The sequence below is a fragment of the Ipomoea nil genome, unplaced genomic scaffold, assembly GCF_001879475.1.
Source record: "Ipomoea nil cultivar Tokyo-kokei standard unplaced genomic scaffold, Asagao_1.1 scaffold2926, whole genome shotgun sequence".
Lineage (NCBI taxonomy): Eukaryota > Viridiplantae > Streptophyta > Magnoliopsida > Solanales > Convolvulaceae > Ipomoea > Ipomoea nil.
Window position 1 is genome coordinate 4,085,001 of NW_017619354.1, and position 26,426 is coordinate 4,111,426.

Genomic DNA, 26,426 nt, shown 5'->3' on the forward strand with positions numbered 1-26,426 from the left:
GCCTCCATACAAGTAATCCTCGTCCATTCGTTCCCAGTAATCGTCTGTGAAGTAAATAGAATCTGCCTTGACTTCTGAATCATCCGAGACCAACATGGAAACAGAATGGTTCCCTCCCAGAAACAACGCGAGATTATTCAATGATTTCACTGCCTTCCAAGTTAAGGTGGTTGTATCGAGGCAATAAACGTGAAAGTTGATTGTTTTATAAGGACAGACCATTGGATGAGGATATTGATCATCATCAGCTTCTGCATCATAAACAACTTTACCATCACTGGTCACAAACTCCCCAACGTACCTCACAACGAAGAAGATCTGTCCAGATTTGGCGCAGGGGACTAAGTAGAACTTTCTGGCATAGAGGGTTCCCGGATAGTCTTTCATGGTTTCCAGAAACATTCTTGGATATAGAGTACCCATTTTCTTGAGGGTAGAAGAACCAGGAAACATCAAATCCCAGATTTCAACTGATACATTTTTCCCCAATGCATATAGTAAATCATCATCGTCGGAACATGCAATATCATAGTATGGGTCAGAATCCCCATCCTGAATTGCACTCCACTCATTGTCTCCATTCCTACAGTAGGCAATTCTTGAATTTTCTCCGTATATAACCGCAACTAGGAAATCTTTGTGGGTACTAGGATTTGCTGACAGTATAGCTTTCTTGATGGAAAGCAATGGCGATTTATCTTCTGTGGGGTCAAACCATCTGGTAAAACCAGAGGTGTATTCCACGCATAAACATTCACCACCGCGCCAACATTTACTCGTCACCCTATTAATGTGAGGAAAAGTAATTTTCTCGGGGAGTTGGATTTGGGATTGATTGAAAGGGTTTAGAAGATATGGCTCTGAGGTTTCGTCCAAGAGGATGAGCCATCCATGAGAGGAACCAATACGCATACTTGACTTGAAATCTTTTGGACTGTTTTTCAACTTTGGTACTGCTTTTTCGCCGTTAAAGCTGACAAAACAAGTTTCTTCCTCCACTGAAAGCAACAGAAGTGGAGATTTTGCCTCCTGGAAATCCATCGAAGAAAATTTTGTCTAGGGTTTGGATGTTTGGAACGAGGATTGTGAAGAAAAGAATACAATTTCTTAATCCTAATCTAATCTATATAGGGTAAAGAGTTTCCTAATCCAGTTCGAAAAAGGATTCGTTCATAAATACGCGTATGCGAAGGAAATATTTTAGGAAACCCCTTCTCATAAGTTATTTTCTACATAAAATAATACTAAAATAGTACAATGGTAGATCACTAGATCAGCTGATTGCAAGACAAATATTGTCTAAGCATCTCTTTCTAAAATGTGTAAAAATTAATATTAAAAATAAAAAGGAAAATACACGAGTAAACAAAAAAACCAAGACGAGCTCATCCTGCCAGGGCTCAGTACAAACCATTATTTAATTAGTAATTTACAAACATCGAATGATGGCTTGCCAAGAATGACAAGAAAACTTTGTCACTTGCCAGACTGAATGATCAATGGCTAGATGCCAAGTAGAATAGTCGGAAAACCTGAAAAATAAAGAGTACAAGACACCCAGTTAAACATAAAGGTCAAATACAAGATGTTTTTTGATGCTTTTGGATTTAACGGGTGATTATAAGTCAACACTCTAGCGAAACCAAAATAATGAAGCAGCCCACGAAGTGATCTCCAAGGTGCTTGAGAACTTACTGTTGTCATTTTCATGCATACTCAATACTGCTGTATTGAAGATCAAACAGCAAGGCCCGGCGAGTCTCTGAACCCATTCGAATTTGGAACTGTTTGGCAAATGATTCCACCTTGTCATCAGCTTCATAGTCCATCTCTCTAGTGCATCGCCTTCGGATCTTCTTTAGCATTTCCTTTGTTGGTATATATTCTGCCTTTACCTGTACATGAAACTCGGAGACATAAATTACTTTATTTTATAACAATTTTCAATTTTTCAGGGGTGGATAGCAGTCCAAGAATGATGAAATCACCATATCATCAATAACAGAGATAGCAGCCTTTGGATCTCGCTTAATGAGATGAGCATCCACAAGTAGGGAGTATGTTGTTGCATTTGGCTTCAAGCCTAATCCTGTCAAGTGTCCGTACACCTTTGTAGCTTCATCGCTCTACCACATGAAATATATTTTATCAAAATTGATGAAACACAAAAGATGTGCACAATCAGCATATCCAATTTAAATTATAGGCTTATTCAAAGACAGCATAATGCATGGTTCAAAGTTCAAACCCTCTATGATTGACAAACACCTGTGAAAACCATTCACATTATGTAAATGACATTTACAAATAAACTCTTCTATGAACTGGGTGACGAAAAACTTTGCACCTAATGTCAATAATAAAAATGACCAGATGCAGAAATTATAAGTTACATACAAGTTCAACTTAGAGAATTACCTTGCCTAGTTTACCAAAAGCATGTATTAGAGCATTGTATGAATGGATATTAGGTGTCAACCCAAATGAGGCCTCAATTGCTGCAAAAGTCTGATAAGCACGGTCAATATCCCATATATTGGCACAACCCAAAATGATGCAGTTTAGAGCAGCAACAGACTTATAAGGGGTTTCAGCACGGCTTAAATTCTCCAGTTGATAGTAAACCTGATCAACAGTTATGGGTTCAAATCAGTAGGAATCCACAAAATGATATATAGAGTATCACATAACTCCAAAAAAAAGAAATATCACTCCATATTAAGCGAGAAAAGTTCAATAAGCAGGAAATAGAAAGTAGCTTCAGGTTCATTTAATGATGCTAAATTGCTAAGGTACTGATGCACACACACACATATAACTCTGTTCCTAGGCTTTCAAACATATGCATATATAAGTTCTGGTATATATATGTAATAAGAAAGTTAGATTTTGCAACACTGGATGTGTGCGATTTTGCAACGCTGGATGTGTCTCTCAGAGTGAACATCTGAACCCAAGGGCAAGAACTTTAATAATCAACTCACCACACATTAAACAGTGAGAAAAGAGAGAGAGAGAACATACTGTATCCAAAGTTGAAAACCCATTCCTGCAGCAAGCAAGAACCAGTGGATTCAAAGAGGTAAATGGTGAAAATAATTCTTCTGCATCAACATCCATGGGATTTCCATGGGCTTTCTCAAATTCATGCAGTGAGGCAAAAGCATTCTGTAACTGACCCATCGAAGCATGGGCATAGATCTTAGCAAGGTAAGCTTCAGGATTAGGACTCCTTGTCTGGCGTAGTGAGCGCTTAAGGATTTCCCAAGCACCATTCAGGAGTTTAGAAGAATAGTTTCTACCAGCAGTACCAAGTGCAGCCACAAGTAGTCCTTCATCTACAGAAAGTAAAACAGGGGGCCTCACATTTTGCCCTCTAACAATCCATTTCACAAAGAAGTCCAAGGCAGAAAAGGTGAGTTCACTGTTATCTTCCTTTATTGCATGATCTGCCAATATGTTGCATAAGTACCAAGATGGAATTACCTTCTTGTTCTGATCAGATTTCTGAAAATACCCACAATTAAAGTGTCATCTTAAAATAGTCAGTTATCCAACAGCTTAATGTGCTTAGAATGATATGTAAAAACAAGTGTACCTTGCATTTCTCTATTATTGATAACAATGTATCCAGCCTATTGTTATCAAGACATCTCCTTATGCACTGATTGAATACATTTGATGACATAGTGTACCCAGATGTTAGGACAGAATCAACAAACTTAAAGGCAGCATCAGTCTGGTTTGCTTTAAAAAGCAAGCCAATAACCAAGTCATATGACTCATCATCCGGCAAAGAGTCTTTATTCTCTTTCCCAACCTCAAGCATCCTAGTATGCATAATAAAACAAGCATCATTCAAAAAGCAACAATGAAACCAAAAATAAAATCATATAGCATGCAGGTGGGAAAAACTATTAGAACCATATTGGGACTACCCAGTTAGTTTTCAGTTCTCTTTTTTTTTTTTTTTTTCCATTGGCCTTTTGTTTAGACAACTACCTAAGCAAGTAGGTAGCTAAAACATACCTTAATTTGGGAGAAAGACACAACTCCTCCATCCACCAACACACAAAGGGAGAATAAATAATCTATACATTGTTTTACATTTTAAAAAAAAAGATGGAAAATCAAAATACCAGATAAAAAGAGCATAGAAACAAGTAGACAAATGAGCATCACAGATCCAAAAAACTCTGTCATTCCTAACCTCTCCCTATCAGATTTATCATATTTGACGAGAGCAACTTGCCCAAAAAAGAGAAAGCATTCATCATAAATAAACAAAAAGAATAAGGAAATATAAAAGAAAGCTGTCATCATAGAAGCCATTTTCCCTCAATTAACTTGAAAATGGGGTTTGCTGATGATAAGGAAAGACTTTATAGAACTGAATGCAAGGCTGCTGGCTGCAGACCTGCATGCCCTGTCAACAGTAACATGTTTAGGAGACAGTACTATGATATTTATTCTTAATGCATATTAACACTTTGATAATGTATCAGATATTGCCATACTGGCATTTCTGAAAGGAATAACACATATATACATTCATAACTACAAGTCTACAACATTGTTTTCCAACTTAACTACGAGGAAAAGGTGTTTTCCAACATTGTTTGCAGTCACCGATCACTTCTTAATTGATCAACCATCTCAAGTTTTCAGGATATAATTTAGACTTCGGCCCATTAAAATTTAACATGCAATTTTTAAAGTGAATACTTGATCATCTAAAAATAGGAATTAGAGGCATTATAATCTAACGCCACAAACTCACAAAGCAACAAACTAGATATAAAGAAATCATTTTTTAAAATAGCATTTTCGCGGAAGGTACTAAACTTCTTGCAATACGAACCATTCTATCAACTTTTGAGCCGCTTCGACAAAAATCATAGGCTCGCCCGACTGGTACATAGCTTTCAAGATCAAATTCTGAGATGCGGTATTGGGAACAAGTCCAAAATCCTCCATGTGCTGCACTAAGCTCATCAATTCATCTACCGGAACACCGAGCATCAGATTGGCCCTCAAATAGAAGTTGTATAAGTTCGCGTCGGGCTTGTTAGGTTTCCCATTTTTGTCCAACGACTTGATCCAGAACTCGAACAGCTGCTTTACGTCCATCCACCGCGATTCCGTCATCCAATTGCTGAAATAGTCCTTCAACCCTTGCGCGTCCAGCGTCTGCGACAGAGCTTGAACGCGAGACGACTGCGGCTGCTGCATTAGACTCAGCGGAACGAGGTGAGAACCGGACGACGCAGAAGCGAGCCAGTTGTTGGTGTACATTTGGCTGCCGGAGACCGGGTTTGGCGGAAGCGGAGTAGCACCCTGCGTGGGAAGCGCCGTGGACGGAGCCTCCGCCAGCTGAGCTTCCTGCGAGAGGAATGAGACGGCGGTGATGCATCTGTGGCCGTGCGATATCGTTCTGATCAACGGCCGCGACCGCGTTAGGATCGACATTGATGCCATTTCTTCCAAATCCTTATTGTGGCTCTACGATGTATACATACACGGTCAGTGTATGTATCTATTACGGATAGTGAAGTTAGCTGCTGCCTGCTGGTGCTGTGCTAGGGTTTTCGCAAAAATGGGATTCGATCATTTCTGAGTTGAGGTTTTGGAGGAACATGGTTACTATCTGCGAATATAAATTGAAGGGTAAAATAGGAATAGCACATGCTACTATACTGCTATTGGGCTTCGTCAAATGTAGTAGAAGTACTGGCTTTGTCCAGTGACGGAAGCCCGTTACGGAATCTGAACACATGAAACAGATAAGCCCATCATGGGACGGCAAATTATGCTCTGGACCCGTGTCCACATTGAATTGTGGACACGGGCCCAAAACGACGTCGTTTTTAAAAAAAAACGCGTCATTTAGTTAAAAAAAAAAAATCGCGCGTATTTTGCCGTTAACGGCGTTATTTTTTTTTTATTATTATGAATGTACAGTTATGCCGTTATGAATGTACAGTTATGCCGTTATGAATGTACATTTATGCAATTATGAAATTATGAACACAGAGCTCTAACATTATGAACTTACAATTATGAACATATATAGTGATAAAATTATGACCATCGAGCTTTAAAATTGTGAATATAGAGCTTCGAAGATTATGAATGTACAGTTATAGAGTTATGAATCTACAGTTATGGAGTTATGAATCTACAGTTATGAGATTATGAATCTACAGTTATGGAATTATGAATGTACAGTTATTGATCGAATTATGAACAAAGAGCTCTAACATTATGAACTTACAATTATGAACATATAGTGATAAAATTATGAACATAGAGCTCTAAAATTGTGAACATAGAGCTTCGAAAATTATGAATGTACAATTATGGAGTTATGAATGTACAGTTATGAAGTTATGAATGTACAGTTATAGAGTTATGAATGTACAGTTATAGAGTTATGAACGTACAGTTATGGAGTTATGAATGTATAGTTATTAACATATAGTAATAAAATTATGAACATATACTTCTATAACAAAGTGATCTGAAATTAAAAAAAAAAAAAAAAAAAAAAAAAAAAAAAAAAAAAAGGAGATAACAGTGCCTAACGGCACTGTTACCCGTGTCCAGCAAGCATGCTGGACACGGGTCCAAGGCATAACGATTGTCATGGGACAACACCAACCTAGTTGATTGAATAATTAGAGTGTGTTTAAAAACTTGAAAAATAATTTAAAAATTTTATTTTTTGAATTTTCAGTGTTTGATAAAGAAAGAAAATTAGAGTCAATAGAAATTAATTTCCTGTCAAAGAAAAATAAGGTCAATTTTTTAGAAAATGACTTCCCTTTTTTTGGACGTCATTTTTCAGGGTTTAACTTGCGCAACCTTCTCCATCTTCTTCATTTCTTCTGTTGACGGTTTTCGGCTGTGGGCAGTGTTGCAAAAATCGCGCCTAGGGGGCACCTAACGTTTTTTGCAACATTGGCTGTGTTACAAATAGTATGAATTGTATGTATATATCTCTTGAATAAATTACAAAGGATGAACTCCTATATATACAAATTGTAAGATAAAGAAAAGGAAAGAAAATCAAAGACAATTAATGAGGATAATAATCAACCAAAAATACAAAGCTAAATATATGTTAGAATATATTCGTTAGAATATATACGTTAACACCTCCCCTCAAACTCAAGGTGGGATAGTAGAAGTCAACTTGAGTTTGCGCAGTAAAAACTGAAACCGTCTAGGGAGATGAGCTTTAGTAAAAATATCTGCTGATTGATCTTCGGAAGAAACATAAGTAAGTTACACAGTGCCATGTTTAATATGTTGGCGAATAAAATGACAATCCGTCTCGATGTGTTTGGTCCGTTCATGAAATACATCATTATGGGCAATTTGAATTGCACTCTGATTATCACAATGAAGAACAGTAGGCGAGGATTGTTTAATACCCATATCTTCAAGTAGCCATCTAAGCCAAATCAATTCAGAAGTAGCATCAGCAAGTGCCCGATATTCAGATTCAGTGCTAGACCGAGAAGTGACTGTTTGCTTTTTACTTCGCCATGAGATAAGTGAGTCGCCCAAGAAGAAACAGTAACCAGTCGTTGAACGACGATCAGTAGGGTCTCCAGCCCAATCAGCATCAGAGTAGGCAGACAAGGTTAATGAGGAGTGAGCAGAAAAATGAAGACCATGCACAAGAGTACCTTTAACATATCGTAAGATACAGAGCACAGCAGTAAAGTGAATTGTACGAGGAGCTGCCATAAATTGACTTACTACATGAACAGCATAAGAAATATCCGGACGAGTTACTGTAAGATAAACAAGGCTACCAACCAGTTGCCTGTATAGTGTAGGATCAGCAAGGGGTGTGTCATCAAAAGGTGTTAATTTAACATTTGTGTCCAATGGTGTAGATGTTGTACTAGAATCTGTTATACCAGCCCGTGAGAGTAGATCAGCTGCATATTTAGCTTGAGATAAATAGTAGCCATTAGAAGTGGAAGAAACTTCAAGACCTAGAAAATAGCTAAGAGGTCCCAAATTCTTCATTTCAAAGTGTTGATTAAGATAATGTTGGACATCAGAAATAGCCCTGGAATCATCACCTGTAATAATCATATCATCTACATAGAGTAACAAGAAAACAACACCCTTGTTAGTATGGCGAACAAACAAAGCAGAATCGTGAGGACTAGAGGTGAAACCAAATCGTGCAATCGTGGAGCTGAATTTTGCAAACCATGCACGAGGTGCTTGTTTAAGTCCATATAGCGCACGCCGAAGTAGACAAACTTGTTGAGAATTATGAGAGTATCCAGGTGGGGGCTTCATATAAACTTCTTCATCAAGATCGCCGTTGAGAAAAGCGTTCTTAACATCCATCTGGAGAAGAGGCCAACGTTTAACTGCAGCAATAGCCAAAAGACTCCGAATAGAGGTCAAACGAGCAACCAGAGCAAATGTTTCCTCATAATCAATGCCATACTCTTGAGTATAGCCTTTAGCCACCAACCCGGCTTTATAACGTTCAACAGAGCCGTCTGAGCGTGTTTTGATCTTGTAGATCCATTTACATCCAATAGGAGTTTTACCTGAAGGGAGCTCTACGAGGTCCCAAGTATGAGTTTTCTCCAAGGCTTGAAGTTCTTCCAACATTGCTTGCTGCCAAAGAGGGTTAGTACTAGCCTCTCGATAAGAACTAGGTTCTTGTAAAGAGAGAATAGTAGAAAAACAATGATAATCTTTAAGATGTAAAGGAACTTCTCTTACTCGTGTTGAGCGACGAAGATGAGGAACAAGATCATCAGAGGAAGCCAAATCCGTAGATACAGGAGCAGATGGCAAGTCAGAAGGAGCCTCACTAGGGGAGTCTGTAGGGAAAAACTCAATTGTAGGTGCAGAGTTAGATTCAGGAGGGAAACTAGCAGAGGAGTTTGTAAAAACTAACTTGGTTGTAGGCAGACGTGTAGATAAAGTGCCAGAATCTGTAGGGAACAAGTCTCTGGAAGAATCAGTAAAAAAGGGTTGGGAAGTAGACAAAGAATCGTGAAATTTGGACAAAGTAGAGAACATTTTGTGTTCCCAAAAAGTAACATGACGAGAAATACGTAGCCGACCAGAAATAGGATCCCAACAACGATAGCCTTTGTGCTCTATCCCATACCCAAGGAAACAACAAAGACGAGTACGAGGTTCAAGTTTGGTATGTTCGTGAGGAGGAAGAAGAACAAAGCAAGCACAACCAAAAGGTCTAAGAGTAGAATAATCTGGGGTCTTACCATACAATTTTTCAAAAGGAGACAAGTTCTTTAAAACAGGAGTAGGAAGACGATTAATGGTATAAACTGATGTGAGAGCCGCTTCACCCCAAAATTTTTCTGGACAAGATGCGAAAAGGAGTTGAGCCCGAACAGAATCTAAAATATGTCGATGTTTGCGCTCGGCTCGGCCATTTTGTTGAGAGGTATGTGGACAAGATCGTTGGACAAGGGTTCCTTGTGTTTTCAGAAATTGGAGAAGGATTGAATCTCGATACTCCATTGCATTATCCGTACGGAGAATTTTGATAGGATAAGAAAATTGGGTTTTAATCATAGTTGCAAAATCAATATAAGTCTTAGGCAATTCTGACCTATGCTTTAAAAAATATATCCATGTAAATCTTGAATTATCATCAATAAATAAAACAAAATATTTGTATCCATTCACAGTAGGAGTTGGGGCTGGACCCCAAATATCAGAATGCACTAAACCAAACGGAGTGTCACAAATAGAGATATTATTATGAAAAGATAAAGCAGGTTGTTTAGCTAACTGGCAATGTAAACAATTAAAAGTTTCAACTTTGGAGAGTCCTAATGACCCATTAGAAACTAAAGTTCGAAGTTTAGTAAGAGAAGCATGACCAAGACGGAGGTGCCATTGATAAATGGAAGGAAATGCGGTAGAAGCAGAAATCTGCCTGGAAAGATGGAGTTTAATGGATGTGAGCTCAAATAATCTGCCCATCTTGCGACCTGTCCCAAGAATCTGGCCCGTCTGAGGATCCTGCACCTGACAACCATGAGAATAAAACAAAACAGTGAGACCAAGATCACACAATTGACCAACAGAGACCAAGTTCATGGTCAAACTAGGAACAAAGAAGGTGTCAGGAAGATGAATATTAGGTGTAGCAATATTTCCAGTATGGGTAATGGTCATACTACTACCATTCGCAGTTTGAATTGACTGGAGAGATCTAGTAGAAGTAATTTTAGATAACAAAGACAAATTGGAAGTCATATGATTACAACAAGCAAAGTCAAGAAGCCAAGATTCACCTGGAGTGGCAGAGAAAGCAGCGGTTGTGGAAGAACTAGGGGACATCACCTGTTTGAGAAGTGCCTCTAGATCACTAATAGTGATGGGGGAGGACGAGTGAGCAGTCGCCGCTGCAACAGAGGTGGAACCTGGTTTGGAGAATGACTGAGTTTTCTTTGAATTCCCTTTTGGTCGCGGAGGGCGAGTTGGACAATTTTCTAGGATATGGCCACGTCCATGACAATACCTGCACTCAACAGTAGGACAAGCAGAGAAAATATGTCCAGTAGAGCGACAATTCTTACAAAATCGAGAGTTAGGTATGGAGTGTGATGGAGTAATAGCAAGAGCAACATCTGTCGAAGAAGGTTTAATTAAACCCAAGCGGGTCTCCTAAAAAAGAAGTTCTTTAATTGCACCATCCAAAGTCGGTAATGGATGACGATGTAAGAGAGCGGCACAGACATATTCATATTCAGGACGAAGAGCCATAAGAACTTGAATCAAATGAAGGTGATCATCACTAATCGTATCTTGGGCCAATTGATCCCATATAGGTTGAATGGTTGCAAGAAAATCATTAACAGATTGCCCCGAGTCTTGTCTAAGATTGTTGAGAGTGGTGAGCAATTGATAATAGTGTGCAAGCCCTGTTGTTTTGTATCGATTAGACAAAAAATCCCATATTTGTTTTGCCGTATCAAATTTTGCAAATTGTATATGGATGGATGGAATAGAGGTATTAGAAAACCAAGTAATGATTTGATGATTTTTACTATCCCAATCTTCAAGGCGGTCAACATATTCATCATCATCTTCAACTCCAACATTCTGAGTTGGTTCCACAATATCACCTGTAACAATACGCCAAAACTTGCGTCCAATCAAAAAACTCTTCATGCGTTGAGACCATAGGGTATAATTGGTACCATCCAAAATCGTTCCAATAGGACGGGAGACCTCAACTTTATCCATAGAAAAGAAGGAAGAACCAATTTCTGTAAAATGGACTAAACACACAAAGACAATTTTCTGAAATTCAACCAAACACTGGAAATGATTCCATAAGTCATTTTTTTGATTTCCAAACACACTCTTAGTTTTGTAATCACAAAATTTTAAATCCAACGTCTGTTACAAGGTAGTATTTGTTCTATACTTTCTCAAACTAATGCAGCCTAAATAGTCAATACTCCACCACCAGAGTTTGATCTTATGACCTTCCCTCAATGGAAGCCACAGAAGTGCTATCTGAGCAAAAGGTGCTTGGCGACCTTATTGATTTTAGTTGATTAGTTATGAACAACTTACGCTAATTTACCTCTTTATAATTACACATTCATATAGCGATTGTAGATTTTTTTTTTTTTATCACTAACAGTAGGCTTCAACGGCCCAAAAATTTAAAAATAAAAAAATAAAAAATTGAGAAAATTACGAATGTTTTTCGTTTTTTTTTTTTTAAAAATAATTTATTTAATATTTTTTTGGATGATACTTTTGATAATTTAGAGTTAATGAGTTAATGCAACTTTTTTTGTTAGACCCATTTAAAATAACCCAAACAAAAAAAGTTGCATAACGCTTTCTTAAAAAAAAAAAAAAAAAAAAAAAAAAAGTGTGCAACTTTTTGTGTTTGGGTTATTTGAAGTGGGTCTAACTCCATGGTCCATTTCATGCAATGCCTTGTGATCAAATCGGACAACCTAATGTAAACCCCAATCAACTATAAAGAAAGAAAAATTAGAACTTCCTTAGAGACATGTCAAGCAATTAGGCAACTTCCACCAACTCAGGGGTTGATCAATTACTTTAAAATTTTATTTTAATGACAGTATTGACCAATCATAGGAGATGAAGATTTATCGTGTACATATTATACAGGTTGGAGTAAAAATCTAGGGATTGATGAGACGACTAGCGATTTATTTCCTATAGCAGCTCATAGGTGGCTTAAAAAAAAAATATTTTCCCTCGTTTACTACAACTCAATTAACAACAAGTTTACCATATTGTATAAATATAAATTATTGACACACGAATATGGAATTAACATTTATAATATTCATAACATTAACATATTTGAATTAATATACAAAGATTATTGTTTATTATATCTCTTATCATTTTATTTATATTTCTTTAATTAAATCATTAGTTAATAAATGAGTATAAATCTCTAAAACCATCTGATTCAAAACTCAATGTTTTCAATAACCTTAAGTTCTAAATAAGTTATAACATTCATTTACTACGATAAATTATTACAATATGAAAGTGACTCCCCACGAATGTACGCTAAAACTTAGTTTCTTATTTATATAATTTGAATGTCCAAATTTAATAAATGTGATGATGGGAATAATTAAACCTAATTTGAAACATAATGGAACAAGTTTAAATTGTAAGAGCATTAATATGAGCACATATTTGGGAGATAATGACAGAGAATTCACTAACAAATTGAAAAGTGGATGTAGGAGAGAGAGGGATTAGGTTCAACTGCAATGATGGGTTCTTGGAATAGTAGCATGGAAGGCAAAGTTGGGAAAAAACGTTGAAGGATGTGCGTGTTTGACACACAGCAATGGCCAACACGGGCGCGTGCAGTGCACACGCCCGGTGGCGCATGCAGTGCACACGCGTGGTGGCGCGTCAGGTGCGTTGACCAGCGCACCTGACAGGTTGTTTATTTATTATTTTTTTCTCTCCCCTCCTATATTTTCTTTCCTAATTACACTTACAAAAACTCTTTAAAAAAAACCCCAATCATTGTGGATGCTCTAAGGCCATCTTCAATAGTGGGGATTTTGGTGTGGTTTTTTAAGAGATTTTGTATGTGTGATTAAAAAAGAGAAAATGAGAGGAAATAACAGATGGAGGAAAAAAAAAAAACAAAAGCTGAATTTAAAAAAAAAAACAAAACAAAAAACAAAACAAGGCTATAATTAACGCGTGCCAGGCTAGGCGCTAGTTGCTAGTTGGCCTTCACGCAACCAGCTGCAATTCTTTATTTCATAAGATGGGCCCCACCAACTGATAAAACTTCCAAAATAACATAAGCAACTCAACCCTTCTCTCACTTATTTTTCTCTCATATATCATGAAATTTTTTTCTCAAAAACCATGAACAATCCCCTAATGGGGTTGCTCTAAGTGATTGTGCCAAGAGAAAAAGGTAGTAATATAATGACTAGTAGGAGATAGAAGAAATTCATCAAAATGGGAAGAAGAAATTCATCAAATTGTCTTTTTGAATCATTTATTAACCTTTTTTGTACCTAATAATGGATGTTGTGTGAAAGCTTAAAAAGCCCCAAAAAGGTCTTATCATAGCTAATAGTACCTCTTAGTCACGGTTGTAATGATCTCTAAGATGCATTTGTAAAAGTGTAAAACATAAGAAAGAGACATCAACCACTTAACCTTTTTGGACTCATCCAAACAAGGATTACATTCAAGCCTAATACCCTCTCCTTCATATCTAACCATTCATATAAAGAGATAGGCAATATACAAGCACTTGGATGCTATAGTTTAATTTAAATATATTTCGCGATTTAATTCATTGACCAAATTTTAGGACGTGCATGAATGGTGCTAGACCATTAAGTTTGGAATTCAAACTTATATAAAGAAGCATGTATCATTTAATCATTTTATACTTATCATTAATATATATTTTTTAAATCATGATATGTGTGATATAAATTATAGTCGGTTTGGTGGTAAGGTGTAACACCCCGTGTTACGGCCTTCAATCCCGGATTAATTATTAAATTAATCCCGTTAATAATAATTAAATATGATTTAATTCGGTTAGGTTTCCTTTAATTAATTAATAAAGGTCCACCATGAACCGTGGACCCTTGCCTAAATTAGAGTCCTAAGCCTATTAAAGAAAGTAAACCCTTTACTATTCAGATTCTAATTAGGAATCCTAGACCTAGTTATCTATTAGGAATAAAGGAAGTAGGCCTTTTACTATTCAGACTACGATTAGGATTCCCTTTAATTAATTAATATGGTCCACTATGGACCATGGACCCTTATCCCTAAACCGAATCCTTAGTTCCAAAAGGAATAGAATTAGCAAGCCTATAATATTAGTTCCTAACCAGGACTCCTAAATATATAAATAGGGGACTTAAGAGGCACTTAGAACCCCCCACCACAATAAACGTTCCACCACCCCAAAGTGCTCCAAGAATCCCCTTAGAAGAAATCAAGAGAGCAAGAAAGCTTAAAGAAAGACCCTTCATAGCCAAGGAATTAATTAAGGCTAAGAGGTAACCCATGTCTCAACAAAACCTATTTTCATAGTTATGATTCCCCCTTAGGGTTTCCCCATCTTATTGTGTATTGGCGAGTTATGATGATTATTATTGATAATTGATGTGATGATCCCATGGGGGATCTTGATAATCTTGATATTGGGAGATTCTTGATAATTATGGCGTTCTTGATGATTATGTGGAGTTCTTGATGATTATTTGTCGTTCTTGATAATTGTATGGCGTCCTTGATGCTTATGTGTTATTTGTACCGAATCTTGCAATTAAAAGACGAACCGTATTCTTGTTGATATAAAAGTGATTAGAACCCTAGGTTGTATCGTATGATATCATTCTTGGATTATCGGGTGGGGAAATCGCATGTTTGGGTGTTGATTATATTTAGAAAAGCATGATAGGTTATGTACCGTTCGTTTCTCGTATTTGATCCATTAATTGTCTACTTGTTGTTGTTAATTGCGTGGTAAAGTGTCTAAGCATGGTTTCGGGTTCCACAACGGTTCCCGGGGCGAAAAGTGATGAAAAGAGTCAGTGGGGGGGTAGGTGGGGGTAGGGGACCCGCCACCTACCCGTGGCATTCTCGGGCAGCCCCGGCAGCGGGCAGCCGGCGGGCGGGCAGCTGCCCGCCAGGCGACCCGCTGCCCGGAACAGTATTCTCCGGCGGGCAGCCGGCGGGTGGCCCCCACCCACCGGCTACCCGCTGGAAATTCATCCCACCCGGGATCCCGGCTTCCCCGTTTGATGTTCCCCGTTCCCCGTGGTGTCCCAACGGACTCCGTTTATCGTGTCTATGTCTAGTTTGATGTTTCGGGTACCGTTCGTAGGTTTATGAGTCTATTATATTGCATGCTAGTTGAATTGGTACCCCGTTGACCTAGGTGGAAGAAGTATGAACCCCTTAGGACTATTCTTAGTAAGTGATGGATCACGCATAGGTTTTGTTATACGTTTTCTCTCCCTTCCTAATGTGTAATGTGGGTTGCATGTGCTTGCTATGTGTTATGTGTGTTTTACCCCAATTCGGTTGCGATCGGATTGGTTATCCTGAGCTGCGGTTCAGAAGCTGGCTGCGGTCAGATTGATACTCTTGGGCTGCGGTCCACCGTTTGGTTGCGATCAAACGTTTCTATACGAGCTGCGGTTCGTCCTTTTTCCTGGCTGCGGTCAGATGACATTCTCTTGGGCTGCGGTCCACTGTTTGGTTGCGATCAAACACTATGATGAGCTGCGGTTCATCGGTCGGTTGCGATCGACCCCTCCGTGTTGCGATACGGGGCAGGGTGCTGCGGGGCCGTGTCAGAGCTATATGCGCTGACCCTCATGTATGGGCATGCGATTGGTCCCGTGGCGCCAACAAAGTGTGTTATGTGTTGTGACATGGACGAGTTGTGATTACGAGTGTCTTGGGGGAAGTGACTATGGGATTTATATTGGGGATTGTTCATGTTGAGTTATGATCATTGTTTATGCTTTGCCTTATCTGCCTTATCTGTTGTGAACTGCATATGCTCGTTATAACTGTGCTTGTGTCTGGCCTTATCTGTCGAGTCATTCCCGGTTTTAAAGCTAGTGTTCGTAGGGTATATCTTCATGCTCAAAATGGTTTTCGTATATCTATATATATCTCTATATGTATTGTATTTCAACGCGTTGGAGTGGGTTACCAGCATCTCTCGCTGAACAGATATATTTGGCTTTCAGGCACAGAAGATTAAGTCACTGGAGTGCGCTAGAACTTAGAAGTAGATAGTTTCCCTTTTGGCCTGCGTGCCACATTTACGTATTTACGCTTTGAGGATATTAGTTAGTTAGCCTGTGCACTTGGGTTCTCTAGCCTAGGTGTGGCATAGCACCCCGAACGCTTGTATTTATATCTTGGAATTTAATAAGATTCTACCTTTATTATAAGTTTTAAATGTCTTGAAAATCTGGGGTGTTACATAAGGAATTTTTTTTCTTTTTGAAGTTTCAATTCTTTAAATTTGAAAATTTTAATTTTTAATGGTTTGGTTAATGGGAGATTAAATTAGATTTTCAAATTTTCATAAATGAGGAAAATGAATTCAAAATTCCCATTAGGATTGATTATTTTAATAAGTCAACCAAACAATGAAATATGAATTCTAACTTTATTCATTTATGTGAAATTAAAATTTCATTCCTTAAAAATTATTTTTCATAAATCAAACAAACTGTTAAGACAAAAACTTGTGCGAGACCGTCTCATCGTGAGATGGAACGGGACGGGTCAAGATGTAAATGTAATATTTATACGCACAAATGTTATACTAATTTGGAATAAATTAAAGTGTTTATTACTTATATGGGTAAATGTAATACTTTTACATTTTTTTTAATCTAAAAGTAGTACATTTTTCCTAAAAAGTATTATATTTTCCCTTATAAGTAACAAACACTTACCAACATTACTTATTAGGAAAAATATAATACTTTTGATGAAAAATATAATACTTTTACATCAAAATGTAAAAGTAGTATATTTATTCATGATTAGTATTACATTTATATATAAGTATGACATTTGCGCATATGAGTATAACATTTGCACGTTGATTCAAACCGACCCGTCTCACATAAGTGTGACACAACTGTTAAATTATTGAGATCTTCAACACCGTCACAAAATTTCTATGAAAAATACATGTGATGAGAAAATTCATTGGCTATACAAATACAAATACAACAATCAAATTAAAGTGTAAATACATAAATATAACATATATTCTCATCGATCACATTATCATCCCTAATAACAATCTCAAAACATGGATGGGTTGTGTGAACACTGAACAGTTGATCCACATGCAATGGATTCCATAATCATGATGATTATGTGATTATTAAGGTAGGCGAGGATTGGGTGAGTGGTGGGTAGGTCCCTCATTTTGGCTTTGCATTTCATAAGGGTGTTGCTATTTGCACCACCCTTTGACCAAAAGTTAATATAAAGTATCTTGAAATTGTAAAAAGGTGAAAATTTTTAATAATTACATAGGTGGTGTAAATAGCTAAATGATGGTTCATTTTGCTATTTGCACCACCTTGGTCAAATCTCATTTATGAGGTGTAATTAATAATATTTTAATTCAAAACCTAATTAATTAAAACATTGAAAATTAAAAAAAAAAAAAAAAAAAAGAATTAACCCCGTGGTCACTGTTTTGCTTTTGTTTTGTTTTTATTTTTTGTTTTTATTTTTTTTGTTTTGTTTTTTGTTTTAATGTTTAATTATTTATGCAATATTTTTTTTAAAGAACTACCTCAAAATTGTTAGAACTCTAATCCACATATCTTTATAAATTGTTATAGTATTTACAGTATAAAAAGATAAGTATGAAAATCAATTTATATTTCAAAGTCTTAATAGAACTCTAACCCACATATCTTTATAGAATTTTAACTACATCAAAATTGTTAGAACTATAACCCACATATATCTTTATAAAATTGTTACGCTATTTACAGTATAAAAAGATAGGTAGAAAATTAATTTATATTTATTCATTTCAAATATCACTAGTAATCATTTTATATTTCAATTTATAGTTAAATCAATTTAAAATAATGTATACAACAAATTTGAGTTATAAAAAATATTAGAATAACAAAATTAATTATTATTTCTCTTTATTTAAAATTAAAACATAAACAAAAATAAGTATTGAAAATATAAACTTTAAAAAACATGTATTGAAAAAAAAAGATGTATTGAAAAAAGAAACTTAAAAAAAATGTATTGAAAATAAAAACTTAAAAAAATATTGCACAAAATAATTAGGCATTAAAACATAATAATAATAATAATAATAATAATAATAATAATAATAATAATAATAAAGAGATTGATTATTAAATAAAAATAAAAAAATAAAAATTAATGTTTGACTACATTTAATGAGGTGGTGCAAATAGCACTTTTTTATTTGCACCACCTATAAAGCTATTACACCTATTAAATAGGGGGGTGTAAATAGCAAAATGAGTGGTGTAAATAGAATTTCCCTTTCATAAAGCCTAGTGCTGGGAAAGGAATATATACATGCCATCCAAACGCGTAATACAAAAGCCCATCCAGTAAAATTCAATTATCTTATATATATAGCATTCTATACTAGCTTTAATTTTCTCTGCGTTCTACTCCACTTTTTGTACAAGCTAATATCAGAGTTGCTAGGGTTAGGGTTCAGCCTTTTGAAAGAATATCAGAGTTGCAATTATATGGCCATCAAACCCTTTTTCTCCGCTCGCTAAAATCATCGGAAAACCCATAAATATTATGAAAAGCTAGATTATGTATCTCAAAATATATATACTTATACTTTATTGCTAAATAGTTTAGTTTCTATATATAATGTAATTTTATTTTATTTAAAAGTTCCAGTATTAAAATGTGTGAAAATTTCGTGACATTGAGGTCATTTTATGTTTCTATTTATTATATAAAGAGTTAATACCCAAAATCGTCCTCGATTATAGTGGTTTTTCTCAATTTCGTCCTAAACGACTTTGGTGACCTAATATCGTCCCAGACTTTTGTGTTTCGCTCAATTTAGTCCCAGACTTTTGTGTTTTTGCTCAATTTAGTCATTCATTTGTTATTCTGTCCATTTGGTGTTAAATAAATACACAATTCAGTAATTTTAATATTGACATCTCTTTACTCATAGACATGTGAACTACGAAATCTTTTTTTTTTTTTTACGAATTACTCCCAGAATTACTCCTAAAACTGCAAATATAAAATTTGATTTGCAGGTCCGGGAGTAATTCTGGGTGTAATTCGTACAAGAAAGAGGAATTTCGCACTTCACAAGTTGAAAGTAAAGAGAGATCAATATTGACATTACTGAATTGTCCCTTTATTTAACACCAATTTGATAGAATAACAAATGGAGGACTAAATTGAGCGAAACACAAAAGTCTGGGACAATATTAGGTCACCAAAGTCGTTTAGGATGAAATTGAGAAAAACCACTATAGTCGAGGACGATTTTGAGTATTAATATGATCAAAATTGTCACAAATTTTATAAAACTGATAGAGTAACACTTTTTTTTTTGGGATCATGTAACTAATTACTTCAGTATTTTTTTTTTATGGTGATGAATATACAACTATATATAATTCGGAGTATAATTTAATATCTTTATTCTAATATATGATGAATTAATTGATTTCCATGGCGGTGTAACCTTTCAAAAACAAGGGGAATCATGGCATCAAAGGATTCGGAGCAGCCTGTGTCTCCTACTGGCAAAGCCTCCTTTTTAGTATACTTTTTTGGGGTGCTTTGTTCAAACATTATGTCACCTTCTAATTATATATAAAATTAAATTATTGCAAGTGTTATTATTTAGATTTGATAATTGTATTTCCGGGGTGGAGATTAGATAAGAATTTTACGACTACGTGACGGCGGTGCTACTATGCTTGCTAATCCAATCAAAGGTGAGGACTGAGGAGAGAATTGTGATTTTTGTTTTAAAATATAGATAAAAATTAAAGATCATTTTTGGACCATTAATTTCAATTCGAGCATGTACTTGCTTTTGGTTTAATTTGTCTTTAATTAATGTATGCAGTTGGTGGTCATACATACAATAATATAGTTGTTTTTATGATCTTACCAAAAAAAAAAGTTGTTTTATGTTTTAATTTATTGGTATGGGTAATTACAGTCAATTCGATGGCTAGATGCTCCATACAAGCTTTTCGTAATAATATATTGATGGTGTGCTTTTAAAAATAAAATACTAGTGCGCACAAAAGATCTGTCTATTTTAGATATAATCTCTAGACTATTATTGTCGAATTTCGAACATTAATCTCTTTTTTCAAATACTATATACTAAACCATTGAGTTAAACCTGTGCAAACACTTTTGTATTTTTTTTCTTTATATTCCATCATTTTTTTACAACGAGGATCACTACTAACAGTACGTGCTCTAAGTAAATTATGTTCGGATATAATAACTCGTATCTATACAAGAGAAGGCTTTTAGTCTATATATATATAAATAAGAGATTGAGTTTTGAGAGATTCAACGCCTTTAAAACTAAGAATGAACTAAATTCAAATTGATTTCCCTTTATATAGTTAGGATTGGAATTCAAATAGTTACAATTAGGATGATGATATGGGCCCTCTGTGGCGTTGTACATGCGATCTGCCATGATGATACCCGCAAATTATGCTGTGCAACCGAATGCACCTTGCAAGGTGCATACGGTTGCAAAACAGCGGCTGCTTTGGTTAAAAAAAAACGTGCGTCTCACTTAAAGAATAAATCAGGTTTGATTCCCGGCAATAACATTTTTATATATACAAAAATTCATAACTATATATCCACAAATTCATAACTATATATCCATAGTGAATGAATGAAGTAAAAATCCACAATGAATGAATGAATGAACTAAATATCCACAATGAATGAACTAAATATCCATAAATTCATAACTATATATCCACAGTGAATGAATGAAGTAAATATCTACAATGAATGAACTAAATATCCATAAATTCATAACTATATATCCACAAATTTATAAATATATATCCAGAAATTCATAACTATATATCTACAATAATGCTATTTCTGAGAATCGAACCTGAATTCTCTTTTTTTTTTTTTTAAGTGAGACACGCGTTTTTAGTCAAAACGACATCGTTTTGCATCGTATGCACCATGCGCATGGAAGGTTTTATTCTCCTCAATACAAAGTGCACATAAATGTAGGTTAGAAAACAGTTGGTCAATTTATAATTGCCTCAAAAAGTAAGGAGGATCAAAGAATAATTAGCACGAATAAAGCATCACTCTAACTCGACTCTTCTTGATTTATTATTATTATTACAATTTCTTTTATTTCTCCAAAAAAAAATTTGGGTGACAAGGAATGTGTGTTGTGTAAACTCCCCTCCTATGTTCTTCATTTTACTTTGTTATGTTTATCACTATGAGATGGTATGCATATGGAATAAATTGAATATAAAATGAACTTAAACTGAAAATTATTTTATAGATTTGAGAAAAACAAAGACAATTAAAAAAAAAAAAAATCAAAATGACAAAATTGAATGAAATTTTTTCCAGTTTTGAGTAAATTTTACTTTTACTTTTGAGCTGGGATGATTACTTGGTTCATTGAAATGAAAAGACTTACAGTGAGGTCATAGATTTGTTGCCGACTTACAGTGACAGCACAACCATATATAAACCTCATCAGCTCCTTCAGTCCTTTAATTTGCACATCTTATATATCAATTCCTCTACACCAATTACATAGACGTACTAGTCCAAATGAAAATAATATTTGTCTCACAATCACAAAATATCGAAGGTTACGTTATATATGTCCAGTTAGTTTGCAAATTATAGGAACCAAACCAAACCATTAATAGAAGGGTTTGATTATTATTGTTTTTGTTTAATTATGTGAGTTTTGATTCTTATTGAAATTTTAATGAGATATGTAAATAACTTAATTTTAGTATAAGTAATTGTAAGTAAAAAAATATTATTGTTGTTATGTTGTTATTGTTTAACTTAAAATTCTAAATATTTCATTTTAATTTTTTTACAAATTTTTTTTAATTATATGAAGGGAAGGGCGAAGCCTCGGTGATAAATAAAAAATAAAAAAAATAATTAAAAAAAAAAAGCGATTAGTCACCACGGACATGGGGAGTCTTGATACAATCCTTGTGAACGCAGGCTGCAAGGTCAGCGTTCGGGCAAAAATAAAGCAAGGTCAAAATTTTGTTTAAAGATTTTTTTTTTTTTAAACTCTTAGAAAGTTGAATTTCAATAGTTTTAACAATAGATATAGTTGAACATATACTACAATGTAATAGAGTCAGTAGCTTTCAAAAAAAAAAAAACAATAGATATAGAATGTTGGAGAAGCCACCCAAAAAAAAGGATCAAACTAATAGTTAGAACCGGAACTAAACTTTTAATTTCATAAATGGTTTTGATTCCTCTGATCTAATATAAGAAACGTGAACCACTTGGTCAGAACCAATGTTGTAGAATTGTAGAAGGCGCTAAACGCTAGTCGGACGTCTAATGCCTAGGTGTCGAGTAATCCGAGTATATTGTTTCTACTTTTCTCACTTATGAAGTTGGAAGTTGTTAAATTGTTATAGTTCCCTAAACTAGTCAATTTCATATGTTAGATGGTTAGTTGAGTACATAGTTGGAAGAGTATATAAGAAGATTAACCGAGCAGGCAAAAAAAAAAAAAAAATCACTTGCTCGAGTTGGGTACCAACTCAACTAAGTTAGACACTCAACTCAGTTGAGTTAGGCGCCTAGTCGACCGGCTGACTAGAAGCCATCTAGGGTTAAAATCGCCTCAACTTAAGGACACCTAGCACCTAAACGACCGCCTAGATCGATTTTTACAACATTGATCATAATCAAAACCAAATGTCCAAATCGAGGTGACATTTATATATATCATTAACACAATGATATACCATCAAACAATTTACTTCTTTTTTCCTTTATTTTCATCTAATGAAGAAGGCATGTTGAGTTATCTAAAAAAAAAAATGAATTTTAATTTCAATTATTACCAACACTTTCTTGGTTAAACCTGACATATTTAGCATTTTCCAACGTGAATGTAACAATGTACCGAAATCTATACATTATGCGTATACATAAGTAAACACTACACATGTTAGACATGTGTTTATCGTTACGAATTTCATGAAGTACGTACTTACGTGTCAAACATACATACAAGATACATCTAGAGGTCGGTGGTCTTTTCTTTTTTCTAAATTCTTTTGTCTCTTTTTTGAGCTGAGGCTTGTGAGTTGAGAGTTAGCTTAACCGGGGTTAGAATCCGACCATAGGTAGGAGTTTATGACCGTTTGGTGTAACAATGCCACTGACACGTATAGTACAGCAAAAATACTATGAAAATACCATTACACAACAAAAGATTTAGCATTCAGATGCTCTCTCGCTCGCTCACTTTCCAAAAGCACTCCACTTCACAATTCTTTTTCTACGTATATAAACCCCACCCACAATTGAAAATCTCAAATACACCTAGTCAGTTACTGTACTACGACCCTCACCCTATAACCCTACACCATCGCTCTCAATCTTCTTTCTCTCCAGAATTCTCCATTCCCTAAGATACCCACTTCTTTCTCTCTCTAACTAATCTTGCTACAGGAACCATCCTATCAGTTCTGTAATACCCAAAATCCCAGCTGAAAGATCTTGAGGAATCATGGCGGTTCTTGTGCTCCTTTCACTACTTTTCATGGCCTTGGTTGGTCATTCAAGTATGTTTTTTTTTTTTTTTTTTATTCCTAGCATGGGTTTTCATTTTTTTAGTGTTGAAGTAGTTAAAAGTTGGATCTTTGAGGTTGTATGAGCTGATCTGTTGATGTTTTTGAGGGGTTTTGTGTTTTTTTTTTTTTTTTTTTAAATTTTTTTTTTTTGTAGGTGCTGCTTACTGTGTGTGCAAAGATGGGGTGAGTGATACTCAGCTTCAGAGGAACATAGATTTTGCTTGTGGAAATGGAGCTGATTGTTCTGCTATCCTTCAAAATGGTGTTTGTTTTAACCCCAACACTGTGAAAGATCACTGCAGCTATGCTGTCAATAGCTATTATCAGAAGAAGGTTTCATCTGGAGCAAGCTGTGAATTTTCTGGCACTGCAACTCTCACTGCTAATCTACCTTGTAAGTAATAGAGTTATCTTCCACCCAATATTTTTACCCCTTCTACCCCAAACTTTTTCCTTTTTTATTGGCACAAACTTATTACTTTTTTTTTTTTTCTTCTTGTTTTTGATGTGTGCAGCTCAACCTTCTGGATCTTGTGTTTATCCCTCAAGCGCTGGGTTTGTATTCTTGTTCTTTGGATCTGTGTGATTATATATTATACATCTTGCAATTATTCAGTAATTTATATTTTTCTATGTGAAAATTCTCTCTTCCCCTGAAGCCTGGTTGGTATTAGAAGTGAACCAATTCCAATTATTTTAGATTTCTTGAAAGGAAAAAGGAAAAACCGAAGTTTTTCTAAGAAAGATTCTTGCTTTACCCTAAAGATTAAGTATCAGATTCAATGGAAATGAGTACAAATAATTTCTTGGTAGGTTAAAATTGCATTTTAAAGGAGTTTTGGTGAGTAAAGACACTGCTAAAATAAACTGAAATTATTGCACGGAGTATTTGATACACTTTTGATCACTTTCCAGATAAAGGGTGGGGATTTTTCTGCAAATCAATGTTGATATCAGTCTTCCTTTTAAAAATCTTTGCAATGGCCATTCTAGTTAATATTCGGCCACAATTATTCATCAGTTGTGTGCATGTGAGCTGGCCTGATGTTGATATGTGCTGTCTGCTACTATTTCTTTAATCTGTTCTTTAGCATATTTTAATGATGTTTGTTCTCTGATTGCTTTCACATGGCGCCATGCTTCTTCCCCTTGTAATCTAATCTTATGGGTACATATTAAAGTGATTGTTGGTTGATAATTTAGTCAAATAATTGAACGGCGGCGTGATATTCTTGTACAGGTCTGCCGGTGGAAGCACATCGCCAACCACCAACCCATTAACCCCACCGACAACCCCATCTACCGGGACTGGGATTGGTACTGGCACGGGCACTGGAACAGGCACCGGAACTGGAACTGGAACGGGGACAGGCATTGGCACCGGGACAACTCCGACTTTCGGGCTTCCTCCCACAGCCGGGACTGGAATCCCGGATGGCAGTGCAGCTGTGTTTCCTAGTAAAAGCGCAATCTTGGTCGGGCTGGCAGTTGTATTTCTAAGCCTGGTTCGTCCTCTAAGAGTCTGAGAAAAATGTGGCACGTTGGGTTTGATTCTTGCTGGGAAAAAGTGAGGGGTGGGGGGGATTCATCTGGACTTTAAGTCCCACTTGTGCTTCTCTTTACTTTGTTGATCTTGGGTGGATAAGTTGGAATTGGATTCCCATTTTGAGCGCATATTTGGCTGTTTCTGGGGGTAGTAGTAGTAGACTAGTATTAGATGATCATGTTTTACTTCTTCTGTGTTGTATATCTAGAGATCAAGTAGAAGGAAGGCTGTATTTTTTTATTTAATTCCCACCTATAACCATGAAACTCCCCTTCCCCTTTTCGTGTTTCTTACTTTTCTCTCCACTTTTTTTTTTTCTTCATCTTAAAGTTAACCTTACTGAATGCAATTGTCAGCAAAGTTAACCTTATTTTGACTTTAATCAATTAACTGAGTAAATAGATTGCGACATATAATATTTACTGGTCGTCAGTATATGATGTTGTCATATAATGATGCTTTCTTAAAATATATGTGTAAAATGTAAATTACTCCCCGACAAGAGTCACTGTCGTTATCTCTAGCACGAGGAAAAAGGTTTCATCATGGGGTTTGATTGTTTGAAATAGAAACAGATTATTATAAGTGTAGTGGGTATTATATAGATACTCCGTATTAATTTAGCGGAGGTCACAAGATGTTAAAATCTGCCGAATTCAAGAGGTTGACAATGGCATTATTTCATTTGCGGTCACTATCTGAAAACGTTTGTATATTGGGTAAACTTCGTCTTGTAATTTTAGATTGGAAAGAGGTAAATTAACTTAACTTGTTCATAATTAATTGATTCAAACTTCGTCTTGTAATTTTAGATTGGAAAGAGGTAAATTAACTTAACTTGTTCATAATTAATTGATTCAAACTAAGAAAACTGATAGGCCGCTCTAATTGAAAGTGAAATTGGTAATATTGTAGTTACTAAGTCAACAGTCTGACCAACTTGATTA

The 26,426-nt window shown here is 35.5% G+C and overlaps 3 protein-coding genes across 3 annotated transcripts in view; 1 reads left to right on the top strand and 2 right to left on the bottom strand.

Moving 5' to 3' along the window:
• LOC109161704 overlaps positions 1-1,041 on the bottom strand; it is a 1,152-nt gene extending 111 nt beyond the window's left edge. Inside the window, exon 1 of the mRNA XM_019310192.1 lies at positions 1-1,041. This exon is cut by the window's left edge and continues 111 nt beyond it. Coding sequence (XP_019165737.1) covers positions 1-1,041 — 1,041 coding nt within the window.
• Positions 1,042-1,198: 157 nt separating this feature from the next.
• Positions 1,199-5,624, bottom strand: LOC109162146 (pentatricopeptide repeat-containing protein At1g26460, mitochondrial). Its single transcript, XM_019310859.1, has 7 exons — positions 4,862-5,624; positions 3,599-3,830; positions 3,025-3,507; positions 2,419-2,625; positions 1,989-2,126; positions 1,696-1,895; positions 1,199-1,532 (listed from the first exon to the last, which is right to left on the bottom strand). The coding sequence occupies exons 1-6, from the start codon at positions 5,476-5,478 to the stop codon at positions 1,707-1,709; spliced, it is 1,866 nt and encodes a 621-aa protein (XP_019166404.1). The 5' UTR covers positions 5,479-5,624; the 3' UTR covers positions 1,199-1,532; positions 1,696-1,706.
• Positions 5,625-23,640: 18,016 nt separating this feature from the next.
• LOC109162168 (PLASMODESMATA CALLOSE-BINDING PROTEIN 3-like) lies at positions 23,641-25,772 on the top strand. The gene is made up of 4 exons (XM_019310894.1): positions 23,641-23,924; positions 24,088-24,327; positions 24,449-24,488; positions 25,174-25,772. Exons 1-4 carry the CDS (start codon positions 23,870-23,872, stop codon positions 25,457-25,459), a joined length of 621 nt encoding a protein of 206 aa, XP_019166439.1. The 5' UTR covers positions 23,641-23,869; the 3' UTR covers positions 25,460-25,772.
• The last annotated feature ends 654 nt before the right edge of the window (positions 25,773-26,426 follow it).

Coding starts and splice junctions, on each gene's coding strand:
- LOC109162146 (XM_019310859.1), bottom strand. CDS start 5,478: ATGGCATCAATGTCGATCCTAACGCGGTCGCGGCCGTTGATCAGAACG. Junction 3,831..4,861: donor GCTCAAAAGTTGATAGAATG/GTTCGTATTGCA, acceptor TATGCATACTAG/GATGCTTGAGGTTGGGAAAG. Junction 2,626..3,024: donor GGTTTTCAACTTTGGATACA/GTATGTTCTCTC, acceptor ACTGTTGATCAG/GTTTACTATCAACTGGAGAA.
- LOC109162168 (XM_019310894.1), top strand. CDS start 23,870: ATGGCGGTTCTTGTGCTCCTTTCACTACTTTTCATGGCCTTGGTTGGT. Junction 23,925..24,087: donor GGCCTTGGTTGGTCATTCAA/GTATGTTTTTTT, acceptor TTTTTTTTGTAG/GTGCTGCTTACTGTGTGTGC. Junction 24,328..24,448: donor TCTCACTGCTAATCTACCTT/GTAAGTAATAGA, acceptor TGATGTGTGCAG/CTCAACCTTCTGGATCTTGT.